The sequence below is a fragment of the Betta splendens genome, chromosome 1 (assembly GCF_900634795.4).
Source record: "Betta splendens chromosome 1, fBetSpl5.4, whole genome shotgun sequence".
NCBI classification, from domain to species: Eukaryota; Metazoa; Chordata; class Actinopteri; order Anabantiformes; family Osphronemidae; genus Betta; species Betta splendens.
The window spans coordinates 11,669,787-11,689,440 of NC_040881.3; the positions used below are offsets into that span (position 1 = coordinate 11,669,787).

The 19,654-nt window shown below is 40.6% G+C and overlaps 2 protein-coding genes across 2 annotated transcripts; one reads left to right on the top strand and one right to left on the bottom strand.

Annotated features, from left to right (window-relative positions):
* Positions 1-255: 255 nt before the first annotated feature.
* suclg1 (succinate-CoA ligase GDP/ADP-forming subunit alph) lies at positions 256-15,459 on the bottom strand. The gene is made up of 9 exons (XM_029145344.2): positions 15,374-15,459; positions 13,630-13,730; positions 11,418-11,534; positions 10,974-11,186; positions 10,346-10,403; positions 9,765-9,848; positions 7,632-7,783; positions 3,994-4,182; positions 256-484 (listed from the first exon to the last, which is right to left on the bottom strand). The coding sequence occupies exons 1-9, from the start codon at positions 15,405-15,407 to the stop codon at positions 458-460; spliced, it is 975 nt and encodes a 324-aa protein (XP_029001177.1). The 5' UTR covers positions 15,408-15,459; the 3' UTR covers positions 256-457.
* A 1,893-nt stretch (positions 15,460-17,352) lies between these two features.
* cisd2 (CDGSH iron sulfur domain 2) lies at positions 17,353-19,631 on the top strand. Its single transcript, XM_029145355.3, has 3 exons — positions 17,353-17,586; positions 18,672-18,886; positions 19,108-19,631. The coding sequence occupies exons 1-3, from the start codon at positions 17,484-17,486 to the stop codon at positions 19,195-19,197; spliced, it is 408 nt and encodes a 135-aa protein (XP_029001188.1). The 5' UTR covers positions 17,353-17,483; the 3' UTR covers positions 19,198-19,631.
* The last annotated feature ends 23 nt before the right edge of the window (positions 19,632-19,654 follow it).

A 19,654-nucleotide genomic window follows, 5' to 3' on the forward strand; every position in this document is an offset into this window, starting at 1 on the left:
CATTGTCCAACAAGGCGCCACATGCTGCGATATGCTGAAAAAACAGGACACCATACAGTAGAAAATGATAACGGAACTATTTGTTATTCAGGTGGACAGCCAGTGAAATGTGCGGTGGAACACGTCTTACAGCAGTAGAAGAACAGAACGGAACAGATCGCCAAGGTTAGCAAGGCTCCTTCTCTTCAGCTGTCAAGTGTGGAGTCGCATGGAGAAAACTTTCACATCGTGCACAATGAATTCTTAAGGATACTATTAAGACACAATATTTTTTAATTCTTTCATTATGTGTAAAGGTACAAGTTCATGGCAGATGTTACAATATTAACACCATATATGTGCGTTGCTGAGATAATCAGGGTTTACAGATAGTGTAGGGCCCATCCCTCTCCACGATCAGGCTGCTCATCTCAATTTCAGGGCAGGGGTTAAAAGGGCAGGCGCCTTCTTGAACAATTTACAACATCTTCCTCTTCTCAAACTCCTACAGAGGTGGACGATAGAGAGGGGGAACAAAAGGAACAATGTGAGATGAAGTGAGATAGACAGGAGTGAATGATTTATTCATGCAGAATTCACACTGCTCTGTTTTGATCCCATGTCCCCGATCTGCTGTGGTGGGGAGAAAACGGCTTTGGGGAGCCAGTTGTTTTTTCCTGGAGAGAGCAAATTGCAGCACGTACGTGCCATGAAAGTAGCACTTGTAAAACGAGTTACTTCCTGTAATTTAGAGGCCCCACACATCTGCAAAAATCTGATTTATGGCAGCGTAGAGTAGCCATGTTTATCAGCACGCTCCAACCATGTGACTATAAATGAGAAAGCATTATGTTAGCCATTAAAAAAAAGGATGTCACTATTTACATATTCAATTTGGAAAATATCAAACAAACTGCAGGATGATAGAATACGTCCTTCCCTGAGAATTTTCCAAGCACGTGGGGAAAGTAACTTAATGCAAATGTCATTCATCAGGTCTAGAGAACACAGAAGCCCACATTTACATGGTGGACCATTCCTGTGTGGCTGGTGGATCGCTGAAGGCCTACTGCCACCTAGAGGAACAAGGACGTTCCTGTTCCTAAGATCTGAACACCGACATTCAGACAGAGGCTAAATGGACGGTGGGTCGAGTTTTAACTTTGCTCACTAGATTTTTAATTTACACATATGGTGAGGTAAGAGAACACTGGAAGCAGTTCAGGTTTGAGGTAATGAGGAGCAAAGATGACAGGACATACAGACTAATTGGATGAGAAGAATGACAAGAAAGAGGATGATGTTTGGTGTTTTAAGCAGAACGAAGGTTTGTTGTTCCACCCAGATGACGATAACAGAACAAAACAGGCATGATGGAACTCAGGTCAGAGCAGAGACGCTTGAGGCAGGAAAGGGGGAAAAAGACAGACTTTTAGTATTAGACAGTCAGACACTTGACAAGGCTAGTCAAGAGTAAGAGGGAAGGTAAAATGAGAAAAGTAGAGGTTGCCACTCAAAAGGGACAAGTGAAAAATGCATCTGAATGGAAAACGAAATCAACCAACACGACGTAAAAGAAGAGCGAGACATTTGCAAGCCATCGGTGACGAGAGCTTTGACACAGAGGAGGCCAGAGGTGCGAGCAGCGCAGGCGTCGTAAACTACCTCTGAGCCGCTCCAGCGTTTGGAGTCTGGTATTTATTGAACCAACAGAAAGTGCAGATTAAATGCGTTCGCTTCTGTTTGTCTGCAGCCATCAGTATGTGCGTGAGCTGAGAATATTGAGTGGGATAGGATAATACTATCTGCTGCTGTGATTACGAGCTGCAGATATTTTGTAAACAAGTAAAAGGTTATAATTATTCTACCTTGCATATAAATTAAGTTCTTCTGAGATAAACACGTTTTCTCATTTCTTGTCCTTGCACCAGTGGCACTGAGTATTCCTTTGGATATCATGGCGGGCAATGCATTTTTAATTCAGTTTCTATACACTTCTACCATTTCGCAGTTAATGGTGGAAAATATTGGTTGAAGTTGAAATCAGAACTCCTATTACATCAATGAAATACCAAACAACAGCACACTGGGGACCAGTTCAACAATGAAGACATCGGGCACAGGGTGGACAACAGTCTGGGTAAAGTCCAAGACAAACCCTCTGACTGCATGGCCTGCCACATTCTTACTTTCATTACGTGATGAAATGGAAAGACAGTGAACAGACAGGTGGTTCCATCACTGTAACAAGACCTCCATTTACTGAGGAGGAAGCGTTAATTAATACGTTGTACAGTGTGGGAGGAAACGTTTGTTCAACTCGATACCAGAGGTAAGAGCAGGAGTAGGATTTAGGTCTGTTGTTCTGCCTGCTGACATTTCATTTAGCTAAAAACACCTCAAAATGACACCTTGTTTATTCTCTAAAACACATTTGATGATGTGTAAACACACCACTGACAATCGTATCGCAGTAGCTGTATGTATAATTTATAAACCTCTAATTAAATATAATGAAACATGTCTACAATTTACAAAAAAAAAAAAAAAACACTGACTCTAGAAATTATTCAGAACATTTCGCTTACCGAGCATGTTTTTGTGTTGCAGTTTGAATTCTAAATTGTTGTTCATTCACAAACATTTTCCCACACAGACACTGAAGATTATGTTGCAAACATAAACAACTGCACTATAAAAGCTAAGGTGACTTGGATGGGTCACCTGAGCCCAGTCCGTCTCACCTGTAGACTTCAGGTCAGGCCTTTTAGCTGCATAAAAAAATCAAGCTTTAAATAAAACTCGTAATTAAAGCAAACTAGAAACGTCTGACAGAAATTTGAGAGAATGAGAGGCTCAGGCTCATCAAACATCTACAAAAGGTGAGGGCGTCTGAATAAATTCTGAAGTGACTGAACATGTGCTCAGCATTGGCTGAACAGCTGCAACTGGGGTTTTTAATTGTTTCCCCACACCACAATTACATCTACTTGCTTCTCTTACGTGTTATTACTTCGATTACAGTGGTCAATGAGATTAACAGAGATGTATGAACACAATGTGCTGTGCAATGAGCAAGCACAGCACATTTCTCATCATTACACACAATGATTATGAATTAAACTTTGGCTTAAAAAAAACAGAGTGTATAAATCTATGTCTCCATGTAGTGGTGCTAGCAAGGATAATGAAAGTACAAGATGAGGAATGGGTGTAATAGACGCTTTCACGTTTTATGCATCTTGTTAAGAGTCTTCCCTAGAGATAAACTGAAATAAAGAGGCAGTGGTGCCAACTCATTCACCGTCAGCATGCGTTTATTAATTTCTGTCTTTTTTCCCTGCACAGTAAAAGTTTAATCTCAGCCTTGCTAGTCCAAGATGAGAAATGCCACAGTATTGCCAGTAAACCTTTTCACACTGTAAGCGCCCAGTGACCAGCAGGATATTCAGATCTGGAGCCAGAGTATTTAGTGGTGACTAAATCCACATCGTTAGTGCTGGCTCCAAAAATCACCTTCATAACTGGTGCCGGGCCTTTGTATTTGTTGATTTTAGCTGTAGAATATTTTTGGATCTAAAGTAAATGCATAGTGAATATTAATTAGGAGATCATCTATTATTAACACTAATGTACAAAAGATAGTAAAACAAGCTGCATGACGTAAAACCAAGATGACATAAGAAATGTGGGATTTCTTACTTTACCCTTACTGAAGCTGGCATCGTAAACCTGTCCAGGAAAGCTATCAACATTAAAGTGGGGTGAACTTACCAAGACATTGTTATAAAGCAAAATTGATTAACTGGAAGTCTCCCAACTAAACATCATTCTGGGAAACTATGTGAATTTATTATGAAATTACGAGCCTATAAAAATGTTCCTGACATAAACCCTGAATGTGTGGTCCTGTCCTTTTGCACATCCTTTCAAAACAGTGCAATCATCACATTTCCATAATTACCATTACTGTCCTTGTATAACATAATACTTGGTGGTGAGAAAACGACTCACCTTGAACATAGTGCTGCCCAGCTGGGCAGGGGACATGCTGACTACAACTCCAGCTGACTGCAGGGCTGCAATCTTCTCTTTGGCTCCACCTTTTCCACCGGCGATAATGGCGCCGGCGTGGCCCATCCTCCGACCGGGAGGAGCGGTTAGCCCCGCGATGAAGGACACGACGGGCTTTGAATTAACACCCTGAGACGAGAGAGAGGAAAACGTAAGCGTGGGATGAGGTAACAATGAACAGAAAGGGAGAATAAGCTTGAGGGGCAGCAAATACAGTGGGCAAAGCAAACGGGGCAGGGAGGGGGGTAAAAAAAATAGTGAATTATTTTCTGCACCTGCATTTTATCCATTCATTAGAAATTAAACAGCCCATGTCCTCCCATTACAGAGCTCCCATGATAACAGGCTTGTCTAACCAGCCATCTCTGTCTCAGCCTGCATTATTAAAACAAAGGGTCAATCAAGCCATTTAATTGCATGGGTTGGTGTGTGACCAGATAGCGGCTCAGACTCCTGCCATTTTATATCATCTCATTTTTGAGATGGTAATTAGTCATGCGGGCACTGATTAGCTCGGCGCCTGTCTATGCTGCTTGCTCATTGATGGATGTTACGTTCAACAGTTAAGATCATTTCCAAGGTGAGGGGAGCTAATATTTCATCTTCAGCAATAACATCATAACCAGCGTGTGTGGGTGTGAGTGCACACACAGACGGGCGCCAGTGTTTCATACTTAGCAACAAAAACATAATTGAAAGGGACACACACACACACACACACACACACACACACACACACACACACACACACACACACACACACACTTTTTCAACTAGAGCTGCAGCTCATCTGGCAGACGGCTTTTAGAGGGTGAACGCATCATGCTCAGCAGCCCAAACAAGACGGTGCGGTCCTTCACAACCACCCACCTTTCCAGCATCGAATTTAAGCCCAACACTGACGGCAATACGCGGGTAGCCACTAGTGTAGATGGAGAGGATTTCTGATAATTAATACTAGCAGGGTGTAATCAGCCATAGAAACGTTGAGGACCTTTGCTAGAGATTCACAGCTAATGAGACTTGTGCACACTTAACAGAGAGGAGCAACGTGCTTAATGCATGTGTGTGTGTATATATATAATTTTTTTGTAACACACACACACACACACACACACACACACACACACACACACACACACACACACACACACACACACACACACACACACACACACACACACACACACACACACACACACACACACACACACACACACACACACACACACACACACACACACACACACACACACACACACACACACACACACACACACACACACACACACACTATATAGAAAATTTAAGTACAAAACAAATTAGCACCGAGCCCTGCTTAGCATTCAGAAGTCAAATCACATTCTGAATAAACAAGCCGCCCTCATGTGAATCGAGTCTAAAATCTACCTCAAACTAAAGGGGTTTAATTACTCTATTAATCCCTGCCTCCCCTGATACTAAGTGCTAACAATGCATACAGGCAGGGGAGTCATACCACCATTCACACCACCAGCCTTTTGTCTTCTACTGTTAGCAGTTCAGATATATTACCTTAATTATGAGACCAATAGGGTTCCCCCATCACGGTGTGCAAACAAGAGTGGAGGAGGGCATAGTTCTGTGAACACAAACCAGCCTGCTCCAAGGTGAGGTATGGTATTCACAAGCTTAATAAGTTCAAGGTAGACAATTACAGCCCCTATAAACATGACAGGTAGCCATGAACAAACCAGCAAGTGTGCACAGACACGGAGCGCACAGACACTTTCTAACCTCGGGCTTTTTCCGGACTGCATTAGTTTCCGCTGTTGTTTCCATAGAATTACAAGAGGTTTAGCTAAGCTCAGTGGAGTCGGGGTGGGCTAAAAGTCAAGAGGCTGAAATAGGAAAGAGGAGGAAAAAAAGGAACCCTCAGTAAACCTCCACGGTGGCTTAAGTGCCAAATACATCAATCTACTTGATATGCATGAAGCAAAAAGGAATATGGATGTTCAGCGTAAAGCCCATTCTGTCCCCGGGAAGCCTGTGACACTACGACGATGATGAGCAGGAGACAGGTGACTTTTAGTAGCACATTATTTTAGTGAGCATAGCAGAGCCTGATGAAGACTGAAGCCTGAAATATGCCCTGCATCATAAAATCTGACAGCACAACCTAGTGGGAAGTATAAACTTGTTTTCTTGAATTCTACTGTATTAAAGAGCCGTTAGATAAACAGTGTGCACTAACTCAGCTGTAACACTGATGGATACTGGGATCAATACGTTCTGACCTTTCTTGTATAACGCGCCTCTCAAAACAGACGCTCGATATATTTAATGTTGCATGACACAAATCAATTACAACACTGGACCTTTACTTTTACTGAGCATTCGATACATAATGTGTCTACTGTGGCAGAATGTGCCAGGTCAATGTGAAACACAGCATCCTGATATAAACTTTACTTTATTTCACCATCAACTTTTCACAATGAGGGGCGTGGTTCAACCACATCAACATGGTCCTGAAGAAAAATATTAGCACATTGAGTAAAAATTAAAAGCAACCAATAACATTTTACATCTAGTTTGTCCTCTGCATTGTCAAGAATAATTAAGGTTATGAAGAAACAAAGGTTGCAGAAGCTTTAAATATACACTGACTACAATAAAAATAATGTGCTCCACATGTATTTGTACATGTGCAGGGAGAATGAATTCAAATCAAAAACATGACGTTTGCTTGAAAGTGAAAACAATGTCTCCCGAATTCTTTGTGTGGTTCAAGCATTCAATAAACGGTCCAAAGAAAACCATTTGATGTACAATGTTCTACACAAGCGGCTTTGAACGGAAGATCTGAAGCTTACTCTTACGCTCGGCTGGGTTTTTTCATGCATATGTTTCATTTGAACTGTCCCTTGTTGTCAACACTCTGGGTGGCTGGGTGTGAGGGTGTTTGTACTTTATTTGTTGAGTGAGAGAAGTTATTCCCCTGAGACGCCAGCAGAAGATTTGCATGCATTAGAGCAGCCGAGGGCAAATCAAATCCATTTTTTTAGCTCAAGGGGACCATGGGCGCACACACACGAGTATGGAGAAAAAATTAACAGATTAAAAGTCTTCTGCAAAGAGCGAAATGCCACGTACAGACGAGGGGAAGTGAAAAATGTCAATTGTAATTGTCTGTCACTTGGCTCCATAGGCCAATCATCACCCCACTGCTCTTATCACATGGGGGCATCGCAAAAGGTTCACCACGCATGAGCAATGCATTTTTCGGTAAAATGCCCTGTAAATCACACCTTCAGACCATCTGTCAATCTTTATATTTCTCAGAAAACTAAGGGAGCAGCCTGAGGCTATGATAAAAGGACACTTTCATTCAGTTGTACCTTGTTCTCTTTCGTATGATGGTTTTCCAGTGTTCACTACAGGTGATAGATTTCAAAGGGCATGGCTAAGAGCTAATTCAGAAAATGATACATTTTTTATATGAACAGATATATCTGCTGAGATGAAGTGCTTGCAGTGAAGGATATTACATGGAAAGTGAAGCGAGTTAATGGCTGTCCAGTGTGTTATTTCCTTACAGTGTTGTGCTCTTTGAGGTACTCTGCTGCATTTTCTTCCGCGTTGCCTCCGATTTCTCCAATAAGGATAATGCCCTCCGTCTTGGAATCCTGCAGAAACACCTCCAGACAATCTATGAAGTTCGTACCATTGAACGGGTCCCCGCCGATACCTTGAAGAAAACAAAGCAAACACTTGTTGATTACTAAACAATCTCAAAACAATAATAACTCCTGTAAATATTGCTTAGAGTCAGGGCTGAATAAGGCAACAGTTCACAATCATCACCATCATTCAAACGTCCTATTAATTTTAATGTTGTGGTGAAGGGCTCAGCAACTCTGGCCAGGGTGCTGCACAAAATGTTTTGATCACTGCCAATTTAGCCAGCATCAAACTTCCCATCAGCCATATTGTCTGATAAGTGCATATGTGGGCAGTGGAAACAATTTTAATCATCTTTCAAAAGTTTAACTTTTTAAAAGTTAACAAATCCAGCAGACTCCAAGTCAAATATTTTCTCTGTCCTCTGCCGTCTTCATCAGCTGGTATTCAAATGCATTTATAATCATCATATCATCTGTCTGTAGTTTGGTGCTAGGCATATAGTCAACATTGGATTTATCAAAGATTAAACTTTGTGAAACAGCTGCAATAGGAAATAACTTATTTTACAGTCATATGATATATTACTGGTATATAATACCAGTAATATGAAAAAATTAACAGCTGATGGTTTTGTTTTTCACATTAGGCCTGGTCAATAGTTTGGATTGTCCTTCATGTCTGAATGTTAGTTTAATAATGATTTTCCTTTCGTATCCAGAAATAATGATTAAGATATTAAAAACCGCAAAGGTCCAGGAGTGATTCACAAAAGAGTAAATAAAATTCCAGAAAATTACACCAGCATCTGAAAACTTTGTACGAGATTTTATAAAGACAAAATGTCACCTAAAATTTATATTCATGCCATTAAAAATCCTGGCAACATCAAGAAAAAAAAAACATGAATAATAATCAAAGAGAAGCATATTACCAGCAACAAGGATAGTTATATTAAATAATATATCAGCTATAATTTGCTGTAGCCCCTAGGTCATACTCAGACTTTAGAAGTCGCAAGCAGAACCACCAATAAACCGTGTTAATGAACTCTACAATATTTAATACTGTTGCAGCACTGGCTTTATGAAGTCTAGATGGAGAAGCCTACATAATTAAAAATGTCTGAATAATAATGAAGCCAAGTTGTTTTCAGTTAATTTGGATGTCCAAAACCCCCATATAGACAGTCCGGTGGAAAATAAGTTAGCTAAAACAATTGGTCAAATAATTAATATTAATAATCATTATTTCAACATGGACAAATGTTCTGATCAAAATAGATAAATTCATAGTCCAGATAATTTAGAGAGCAGCTTCAAACATTAAACTGTCAATAAGGAACAGTGAAACAAACTAATTACTTTTCAAACTATTATTAGCAATAGTGTCCAGTATTCAGAGCAAACAGTGTGATAGGACAGAAAGGCACGATATGTACAGAACTGCTGGTAACGTTTTACTTTGAAGCATTTAAATCTGATATGCATCTACCAAGTTATGTGACATACAAATCAAAACTCTCTCTTCTTGTTTGTACAGGAAAAAAAAACATGGCTTATTGTGGAGAGATGGAACTCACTTTTTACAATATTGAGGACAAAAACATCTGAAAAGAGAGAAACAAGGTTCCGCCTCCAATCTGAGCCTCTTGATGCGGCTGTTCAGTCTCAACAGTCCTTCAAAGGCAGCAGCTGCTTACAGCTGAGGGGGATATTCTGAGCAATGTTCAGAAACTAGGCACGTGTCGTAGTATAAAACGTCTGTGCTTTTCAGTGGAATAGCAAAGAAATGGATGAACCTTTGAACGATGTGACAGTGGTAGATGACCTTCCTGTTTCTAGTGTGCCACAGTACGACAGACATCAATGTTGTGGTGTGTAGAACACAAAGACCCGGCAGGAGCCTTTTGGTTCATTGTTCTTTTCAATATATTGGAAATGAGCACCTGTTTATAGTCTGTTTAGGGTTTCGTTACACTTTTGTTCTTTTATTCATATCTAAATATGATTTATAGCTTTATACGTCACAGGTCAGTGCAAACTTACCAACGCAGAGCGACTGGCCTAGGCCCACTTGTGTGGTCTGGTGCACAGCTTCATACGTCAGGGTACCCGATCTAGACACGATGCCTGGAAGGAGGACAGAGAAAGAACAAATGTGTTTTTTGATGCATTTCGGTCCAAATTGCTTCATACTTTACTTCTCCACTCAAGGGTGATACAAAATATAAAATGCACCTGTCATTTTCTGTCCAACTTTGACCAAATTGTTGTCAACATGACAGCAAAAACAACAGAGCTCTGTAACAGCTGTTGTCTGTGCTTTGGGAATGATGGCAGTCGATTTAGTATAAAAACAAACTTCTTGTGAAGGTTCACTGACCGACGGCAGCACAAACTGCTCATCAAGCTGTCAGCAGCAGACGCACAATCTAGGATTTAAGTAGACTATTGTAGGAAATGAGTTTTGTAAGAAAGGTATTAGTACGATTAAAGCTCTTCCATTACACTTCATACATTTAAGAAAACTGTTAATAGAAGACCAACACGACTGCTGTCATTCAGCAAATAAAGATATTAAAAGGTTAACATGAATGTCAATGGAAAAAAAAAAAAAATAGTCTTACCAATTCTTCCTTTCTTGTGAATGTGGCCGGGCATGATCCCAATCTTGCATTCTCCAGGCTTCAAATAAAATCATTAGAATTCATAATTGAAGTGAGTAACAAACAATGACATAAACGTATCAGCACATTATGTCAAGTTCACTAGTTCAATCTTAAACTCTGTCCCACGTTTAACGTCTTTATCCTTTCAGGAGGAAAACATTTGACTTTACCTATAGACATTAGAGTGCTTCATTATTTAACTTATTTCTAACCCATAAATGACATAAAATAAACTAGAACAAAATTCAAAGACCATGCCTCTGCTACTTCCCACCAGAACATCTAAAAATTTTCCTGTCACAGTACATATTTTGCTGTGCCCTAAAATCCAGGAAACATCAAATAACTGACATTTATTATTATGAAAAGCAGAAACTCACATAAAACAGTCAGAGAATCATACTGCTTTAAATCTTTACAGTTTGACACTGAAGAATATTAATGCATTAAATCTGAATTACCCCAGGACCCTTAGGAGGGAGTTTGCACTTCTAGCCGTCTTTGCCACAGCTATTAAAAGTACATTCAGTGAGAAAGAGAGAGAGGCAGAGAGACAGAAGGGGATTGTGTGTGAATGGGAGCTTACATTGATTACTCCTGGGCAGTTGGGGCCTATGAGGCGGGTGTTGCTCTGGCGCAGCAGCTTATGTTTGACTCTCACCATGTCCTGCTGGGGGATGCCCTCAGTGATGCACACCACCAGCGGCATCTCTGCATCAATGGCCTCAATGATGGCTGCTGCCGCAAAAGGGGGAGGTACATAAATCACGGTGGCGTCGGCCCCTGTGCCCTCCCTTGCCTGAGGCGAGGAATAAATGCAGTGGATGTGCATTAGACAAGGAAATGCAAAAGTTATGAAATAGTGCCACCTAATGTTTTTAAAATATAATGCTGTAAATCTAACAGGCCTTCACAAGATGTCTGATTGTCATCTTATATGACACTGTTTGATTTATATCATATTTATTACTTTTTTTATATACACATTCCTTTAGAAAAGGGACACAGGTGGATAAGAAGTTGCACATACCTCCTTCACGGAGTTGAATACTGGCAGGCCCAGATGCGTCTTACCGCCCTTTCCGGGGGAAACACCTCCGACTAACTGGGAGCCATAATCAAGAGCCTGCTGACTGTGAAACGTTCCCTGCAAGGACAGTGAGAGTTTGAGTAGCTGGTGTGTGCATGAGTGTGTAATGAAGTGAAATGGGGGTTCAGCCACCTCTGCAGCATCAACCTTGAGATATTGTTACGGACGGAGCAGAAGGAGGAAATATGCTGCCACGCAGGATTAATCACCTGTGCTGCTGGGGAAAGCGGTGGAGATAGTAAAGTGAGGGTGGGTTCTTCTATGGGATGAAGCTGCTGGTTAATGGGAAGCAAAATGTTCTTGACAAATAAATAATGATGTAAGTTTAAGTTTAATCTCCTTGCTCAACATATGAAAAACGAATCAAAAGCAGCTTCAGATATTCTTCTACTCAGTAAATATCTGCTGCAAAAGGCATCGGGGCACAAGAAAAAACGAAAATTACTTAAAAAATACTGAAAAATACTACACAATGTCACTCCCATGCAGGCTATAGTGAAGGAGACTGCTGGTGCGTCAAGAAGGAGACAATTCAACACAAACTAGAGTTGCATTTCTGTGATTGCCCAGAAGAAAAGGGTAAAACTGACAGAGCAGAGACTTTCACTTCGCGTCACAAACCTTTTTGATATGTGCCAAATATACCAGTCAAAGATTTAATAAATAAACAAAGAAACAAGTACTCAGACAAACAGTATTTGTGTACATACGTGTGGCTTATGCAATAAGCAGTGAATCAGCCCAATGTCAATCGAGTCTGCATCATTTCAAAGCCATGTTTTGGATTCTTCTGCTAAATTCCCAAATGTCACATAATGTCTGGTAAATAAGGACAAATCATGCTGTGCGGTCCAACTGTTCTAACCCACACAGCCTGTAAATAAGTCAGCTAGAAGAACGAACTTTGCAAAACGCAGCCAACTTTGAGTGTTCTGCTATTAATGTCATTACAAGCTATTTCAATTGGAAAAGAAACCTTTCACAGCTGCGAAAAAATATCTTCTAAATAATAATAAGAGCCGAATGCGATAATTGTGAGTCAAACTCCACTGTACTTTCCCTGACATTTAGAGCATAACTGAGGAGTACATTGATTTTCAGCTGAACAAATTCTATCAGTCTGCAGTCAGTTAATTATTGCTGAAAATGCTGAAACAATGTAGATAAAGCAGCCAAGGGTTATAACTACAAGTGCAAATAAATGACCTTAATGTAAAAATTATAACTGGCCTATTAAGAGGAATTAGAAGCAATGAATCAGCATTTTCCCATCACTGTAATATACTCCTTCACCCTGCTAACTTTGCTGTTTTTGCCAGTCATTATTATCACAAATGTTGGGACAATAAATTTGAAAAATTACTTGCTTATCAAGCCAGAAAGACACGACAATGTGCACTCAATAGCACTTGCTTCATTTCTCATCTTTTTCTAATTAACCAGAGTGTTCACTGGAACTATATTTAACAACCTTTTATTACGTCGAAGGGAAAATGGGAGATGAAAAATGGAATGTGGGTGAGGACGAAGAGGGGGATATAAATCTGTGAAGTGCACATTTCTGGCTTGTTGAACACATTTGCCAAGAGTTTTATTCCCCTTGACTGGACATGGCTAAAAGAGACGCACCTGGGATTTTTCATGCTTCTGAAAAGTGGAACAATGAACAAATTATGTCTTGTTCTTGTTGATGCTATGACTGCAGATTGCAATGTTTTCAAACTTAAAAAATGAAGGTTATGTAAAAATTAAAGTTGTGATTTACCCATAGTAACAAAGAAAATCTCACAAGTGATCCAAGGACACATTATTAGCATTTGCTACACTTGAAATATATGAATCTCCAATTGTCGCCATATTGTATGCAACATTTATCAACATAATATAATCCTTCACTGACAAAATTTATGCAACACACAAATCTGAAGAAAGCCATGTATAAACAACTACCACTGTGCAATAACGTTTAAAGACAAAGTTTCCATTCTTTTCCTCCTCTAACAAAGAAAACAATAAACTGTGTGGTAGTGAGTGCACAGAAAGAAAAAAAACCCTGACATTTCACAAGGGTACAGTAATTTAATCCAATGTGAAGCAATAGAAGAATGAGAATAGAAAAATATTTTGATGGTAACAAGTCGTCAGTACAAACCTGCTTCCCTGTGAAGCCTTGGCAGATAACTTTTGTGTTCTGGCTGATATAGAGATTCTTTCTTGTTCCCGTATAACAGTGCCTGACTCCGCTCTGCTGCACTGAATGGAGAAAGAAAGCAAAACACTTAATAGGTTAAACCTGAAAAACAAAACCAAGCTGAACTCAAACTACAGTATTTCTGCATTAACTAAAATGTATAGAGTAAACAAGATGTATAAGGATGTGTGAAAAATCTGCTGATCTCCAGAATCGACGACTGACTTACTGCACAAACAGTTTTTACTTTTCTAAACTGTTTGTTTCTTTAGATTTAAAGAAGCAGTTGCTTTTGGTGAAGACCTGCTACTGTACAGTATGTTAACTAAAGAGGAAACTTTGTAAAAACAACTGTAACAATCTATAACAGGGACAAACCTAACTGAGCAATTTGTGGGATCGTTGATTTTTAATCCTGTATGTGAACTATCATCAGTTGAGCTTATTATGTTTGTTTACAGCAGCTGTCTTCAGTAACATGACACATTTAGGTCAAAGTGCAAAGGAGGAGACACTGTAAAGTTTGCCCTCTACTATAAAACAAATATTGGGACAAAAACTAGCCGTGCAACTTGACAACGTACAGTGATCTTAGTAAAACTAGTTACATGCATCACTTTTCGGAACCTCACAATAATGACAACAAACTCAAAGTCAGCTTCACACAACAGAACATGCACCATCTTAGCAGGTTAAATAAAGAAGAACATGACTGCAATTCAGTTTAACTTCATTAAAGACCACTACAGAGTGATTGCCATAAAACATGCCACATTCCCACACAATCATAACTTTGCATGGGACAATTAGTTGACCGAGCCAGTCGATGCAGTCAATAAACGCTGAATCAATTAAAACTGTAAAACTCATCAGCTGTCTAACTCCCAACACACATTATGACACAGACGCCTTTCTAATTCAAAACTAGTGGGCATATATATTACATGTTTGTCACTGTTTGTTCTCTTCATTTTTGTATCTATTGGATCAATGACTAAATTTCAAATGAAACAAAGAATTTACCCTCCGTTTTTAGGGAGGCGTTGTTGCCACATGTGCTGCCTTCTGCGCGTGCACAGCAATCACTAACAAACTACCAATAGGAAGACGTGTGAGTGAACTTTGGTCCTCGGGCTGTCAGAGACAACACTTCTGCAGTCACATTTAGTGGGCAAAGTTCAGTGGTCGACTGCTCAAACTCTGATTAAACTATTATGTCACGAGGTAATATTAACCAGTGACATTAGCTTGCCAAAGCATCTTCTGAAACAAACTTGGATAAATGGTCCAGAATGGAGCCACTGGGAGACTGAGCAGCTATTTTTGCAGCTCCCAACGAGCACTGGGTCACTGCTAATCATAGGCTAATGCTACTCCGCTAACACAGCTTAGAATAAAAGGGACACGGCAAGGTCAATACCTGCCTTGGCATGACAGCGGGTTGGCACATAGTTACAGCTAGATTCCATTTAAACATTAGCTGGAGGGTAGCTAGTTAGCTCGCTGGCTAGCTGTCGAAGTTTACAATGGCATTTGCGGTTGACAAGCTAACGCTTGCTAACTAGTGTAGTCAGTCAACACAGTTGAACTTTGCTAGCCTGCTTAGCATGCAAAGCTTGGCTAATGCACTGCACAGATCCAACGTGCAGAACCTAAACGACCAAGAATTTCAAGTCATTAACACAGTAATTCATGAAATACTTACAGAGCAGCCTGGCAAACAACCTGCTGTGAGACATCTTCGGTCACTCACCAATGACACCGTGAGCTCAGGACCTGACACACGGAATTTAGCTGACTGAACAATCGCCGAACAAGCCCGGAACTTTAAAACAGCCCGATAAAAAGATATTGATGTTATTGATGTTCTGCGGTAATATATAACATTTAAATATTTAGTTGTTGTTTAATAAAGCTGCAATGAAATAGCTGTATTTTCGTTAATGTGAAATGTTTATAGGGATTATTATTTTTCAGGGCATATAGCTGGCTGCGCCAATGCACACGGCATTCTGGGTAATGAAGTTCTTCATAGTTCTTAAAAGTGCTCTACATCTGCACTAGCATTAATCACAGTGTTAAGTTCAGTAAACGTTATCATAGTCTTTTACTATGAACAACCACTAAAGAGCCAGACAGTTTAATGTAAAGTCCAGTTGCATTTTAAGATCTATTTACTCTACTTGTACAGTCAAACTCAGTAAATAGGGTTAATAGGGAAAAATACATACATTTAAAAAATGCATTGAAACTTTAGGAAGAACCCCCTGCCTGACCCCCCATCACCATCCACAATAATACAGTGTCTACCGTGGACTTATACAGGTTCCTAGGGTTCAAACAATCTCACAGGACCTGAAGTGGTCCCCCCACATAGACACTGTCTACTTTTTGTGGGGGGCCCACTTCAGAGGTTGTACTTCCTGAGACAGCTCAGAAGGTTCAACCTGCCCCATGAGCTGCTGACCATCTTCTACACGGCCATCATCCAGTCTGTCCTCTGCACGTCCATCACTGTGTGGTTTGGTTCAGCCACCAAGCAGGACAGACACAGACTCCAGTGGGTGGTCCGGTCAGCAGAGAGGATTATTGGGACTGAGTTTCCATTCACTGAGTATGTGTACATTGCCAGACTCAGAAAACGGACTGTCAGCATCACTGCTGACCCCACACACCCCACACACAAACTGTTCAAACTCCTTCCCTCAGGTAGGCATCACAGATCTATAGGCACCAGAACCACCAGAACCACCAGACACAGAGTCAGCTTCTTCCTCCAGGAAGCTGAACTCTACCGGTCACACAATACAATTACTCAGTGACTCTCATAAACATAAACATAAATGTGCAATAACCACTGTTGATTGTGACACAACGAGCTGCAGTTTATTTGTTCTTTTTTTGAAAATAACTGTAATTAAAATTTAAAATTTAAAAAAATTCATTTTTTTAATTAAAAAAGGAATTTTTTTTGCCACAAGGGGGAAGAAAGACGGAGTCAGGCCACATATAATTTCTTGGTTGTCCTGTGCACTGTAAAGTACATATAATTTTATGTTTTTATCACTTTCATAATAAGAGTAAAATATTGTTTTGTTTACTATGCAAGTAACAAATATACTTGTCAAAAATAATATTAAATTGTTTTCAGAAACATGATTAGCTAAAAGCTATAACACCTGTGCTGTTTGCTGTGTTATGTTGATGTCCATGCTGTGAGTACTGCACATTTGCAAGGATGTACTGCAGCACATGTGTGAAGAGTTTAAAAACTCTGCTCAGTGAAGTCCACATAACAGTTGTGATCCTTGCATCAGAATTTGGAGACTGAATATCTTTTTTCTTTGCTCATGACTTTTTATTTAAACCTCATGCAAATTGGTCTGGTTCAGCTCCTCCTGCTCTCCAGATCTTATTTGTTGGAGGATCACACTTTGCTTTTATGCTTAACCCTACACTCAGCAATGGAGTATTCGGACTTAAAGTAAAAAACTTTGTTATTCTTTGTGTACTTTCTGTTTTCTCTTTACTTTACTTTAATCGATGAAATTTGATATTACAAGCAGACAAAAACCACCTCCATTAGTCTGAATTCATATTGTCCAATCAGGAGCCACCAACTCCTCCTACGCTTATTGGTTAATTCTGCCACCGTCACGGACGCGTGTTACGTGTATTCACGAAGATATGTACGCTCCACTTCGGCCGTTACGTGGTCTTATCCAAGGTGTTTACGTACCGGTAACAAATGACATAAAAGAACGCCAGGAAATATCCAAGTCAAACACAAAACGTGCCGGAGTGAAAACGCCAGGATGGTTTTAGAAACAATCTCACGGATAATCAAGCACCAGCTTCCAGCGTACCTCAAGAAGCTTCCTCTTCCGGAGACGATCGGCGGGTTTGCAAGGTTAACAGGTAATTATTTGGAGCCGTGCTGCACTTTCCTTTCCGGAGGAGATGTCATGTGCCGTCAGTGGGGACACCCGGACGGAGCGCTTGTCCTCGGCCAACCCGTAAACCGAGCCCCGGTCACACGGCAGCGGAGCCGTGGCTGTCGGCGTCCCACAAAACGAGCCTCGGCGCAGCTCCGCTCCTGGAAAACTTTTGATGGTCGCTCTCATGCAGCGTGAAATCAGCAAAGTTTACCGCATTGAGAGCAGCTAGTTTTCGTGGTTTTGAATGTTGAAAGTGGACTACGTCAAGTGTGACACGTTTTATTCTAGACACGTGTATTGTGTGGGTTTGGAGCAGGCCTGTTAATCCCATCATTATCATCATCGGCCCGTGTTGCTAAGTGACCCCCTGCACGTGTCACCTCTCAGATCATCAAGCCGTGGTCTTGATAGTTTTTCTTATATGAATGTTTTAAGCCACAGTATCTGTGGTGAAGCATCACTGGCCGCGCTCCTTTCAGTCTATAATGTGGGATTTCCCCTGGAAGCTGTCGGTCAGAGGTGACATTTAATGGGGATCAGTTATAGTATTTCAGAAAACAGGTGACAGAGTTCACCCCCGCATGAACCTATTGTGCAACCGTCACTTGAAGTCGTCTTGCTGGAATCAGGAGCGCAACAGAACCTGCTCAGATGCAAAAATCATGAAGACAGATGTAAAATATTGACACCAATTAAGCTATTTTTTAACTCAGACCAAAAACAAAAACACAAACATAAGAATAGTGCATATATTTTTAGAGTAGCCCTAGGTCTGACCTAATGGCACTTATACAGTGTGTGAATGCCGTTGTACAAGTAGTAAAACTGTGTGACACTTCTGTTTTAAAGTTGGACGAAAACAAAAGCCTCAAAGTCCAAGTAAAGTCGAGGTGGGTCTGATGATAAGAGCCCTTAATTAATTTCTCAAATCCCAAGGTGGAGGTGCAATCATCTCCCCAAATATAACAGCAAATCATCACCAAAATTGTGTTAATTGAAAATTCACTATGAAGTTGAGTCATTGTGCAATTCTAAAGCAATGCTGTGGTGTTCACGTGTTTTCAGTGTCCGAGTGGCTGCGGTTGCTGCCCCTCCTGGGCATCCTGGCGTTGCTCGGCTACCTGACCATTCGCCCGTTCCTGCCTAAGAAGAAGAAGCAGAGAGACAGCCTCATCAACCTCAAGATCCAGAAGGAGAACCCAAAGGTTGTCAACGAGATAGACATCGAGGACCTGAACAGTGCTAATGTGTGCTACTGCCGCTGCTGGCGCTCCAAAACCGTGAGTCGACAGCTTTTCTGAAGATGACACTTTTTTTTTTTTTTTTCCCGTGAAAGGCTTTGACCGCCACGAAGCCACAAAGTGGACTGCTGGAGATACAGACTTACTTCCAGACCTACCACCGATTAGCGTTCTACACCATCACTTTGCATGCTAGTTACTTAATGAGGAGTTTGACTTGCCGCATCTTGCTAATGAGCTCATTTTATTTCCTCTTTTAGTTTCCTGTTTGCGATAAGTCACACTTGAAGCACAACGAGCTGACCGGAGACAACGTGGGACCACTCATTCTCAAAAAGAAGATCCTATAATCGATCAACTTGGAGTTTTCCCTCTCACCTGACCAGGATTTAGTTTTATATGTTGTTCTCACCTTGGAGTAGTATGTGTGATTGTCAGAAGCAATAACTTCCAGTCTTTATTTGAAGTGGCCCCAACACACAGAAATGACATTTCCTGTATTTTTGTTAGCGAGGAGGGCTTTTCATTTACTGTAGCTTTTGACAAGCCACTGGGACCACGTGGAGGTGATGTTATGTGGACTGATCTGCACTCTGCAAAAAGGCTCTTTTCTTCATTAAATGGGTGAAATACCTATTAACAGTCTAAGTGTTGTGAGCTGTACATTTCCAGTTTGCCTGATTCTTTGGAGTTATTTAAGTCATTTCCCATCTTCCTGACTTTCACTGTGCCAAACTTTAACACACATGTAAAATACTATATTAAACCATAGCGTGCCTATTGATACTAATGTATTGTGTATTTTGC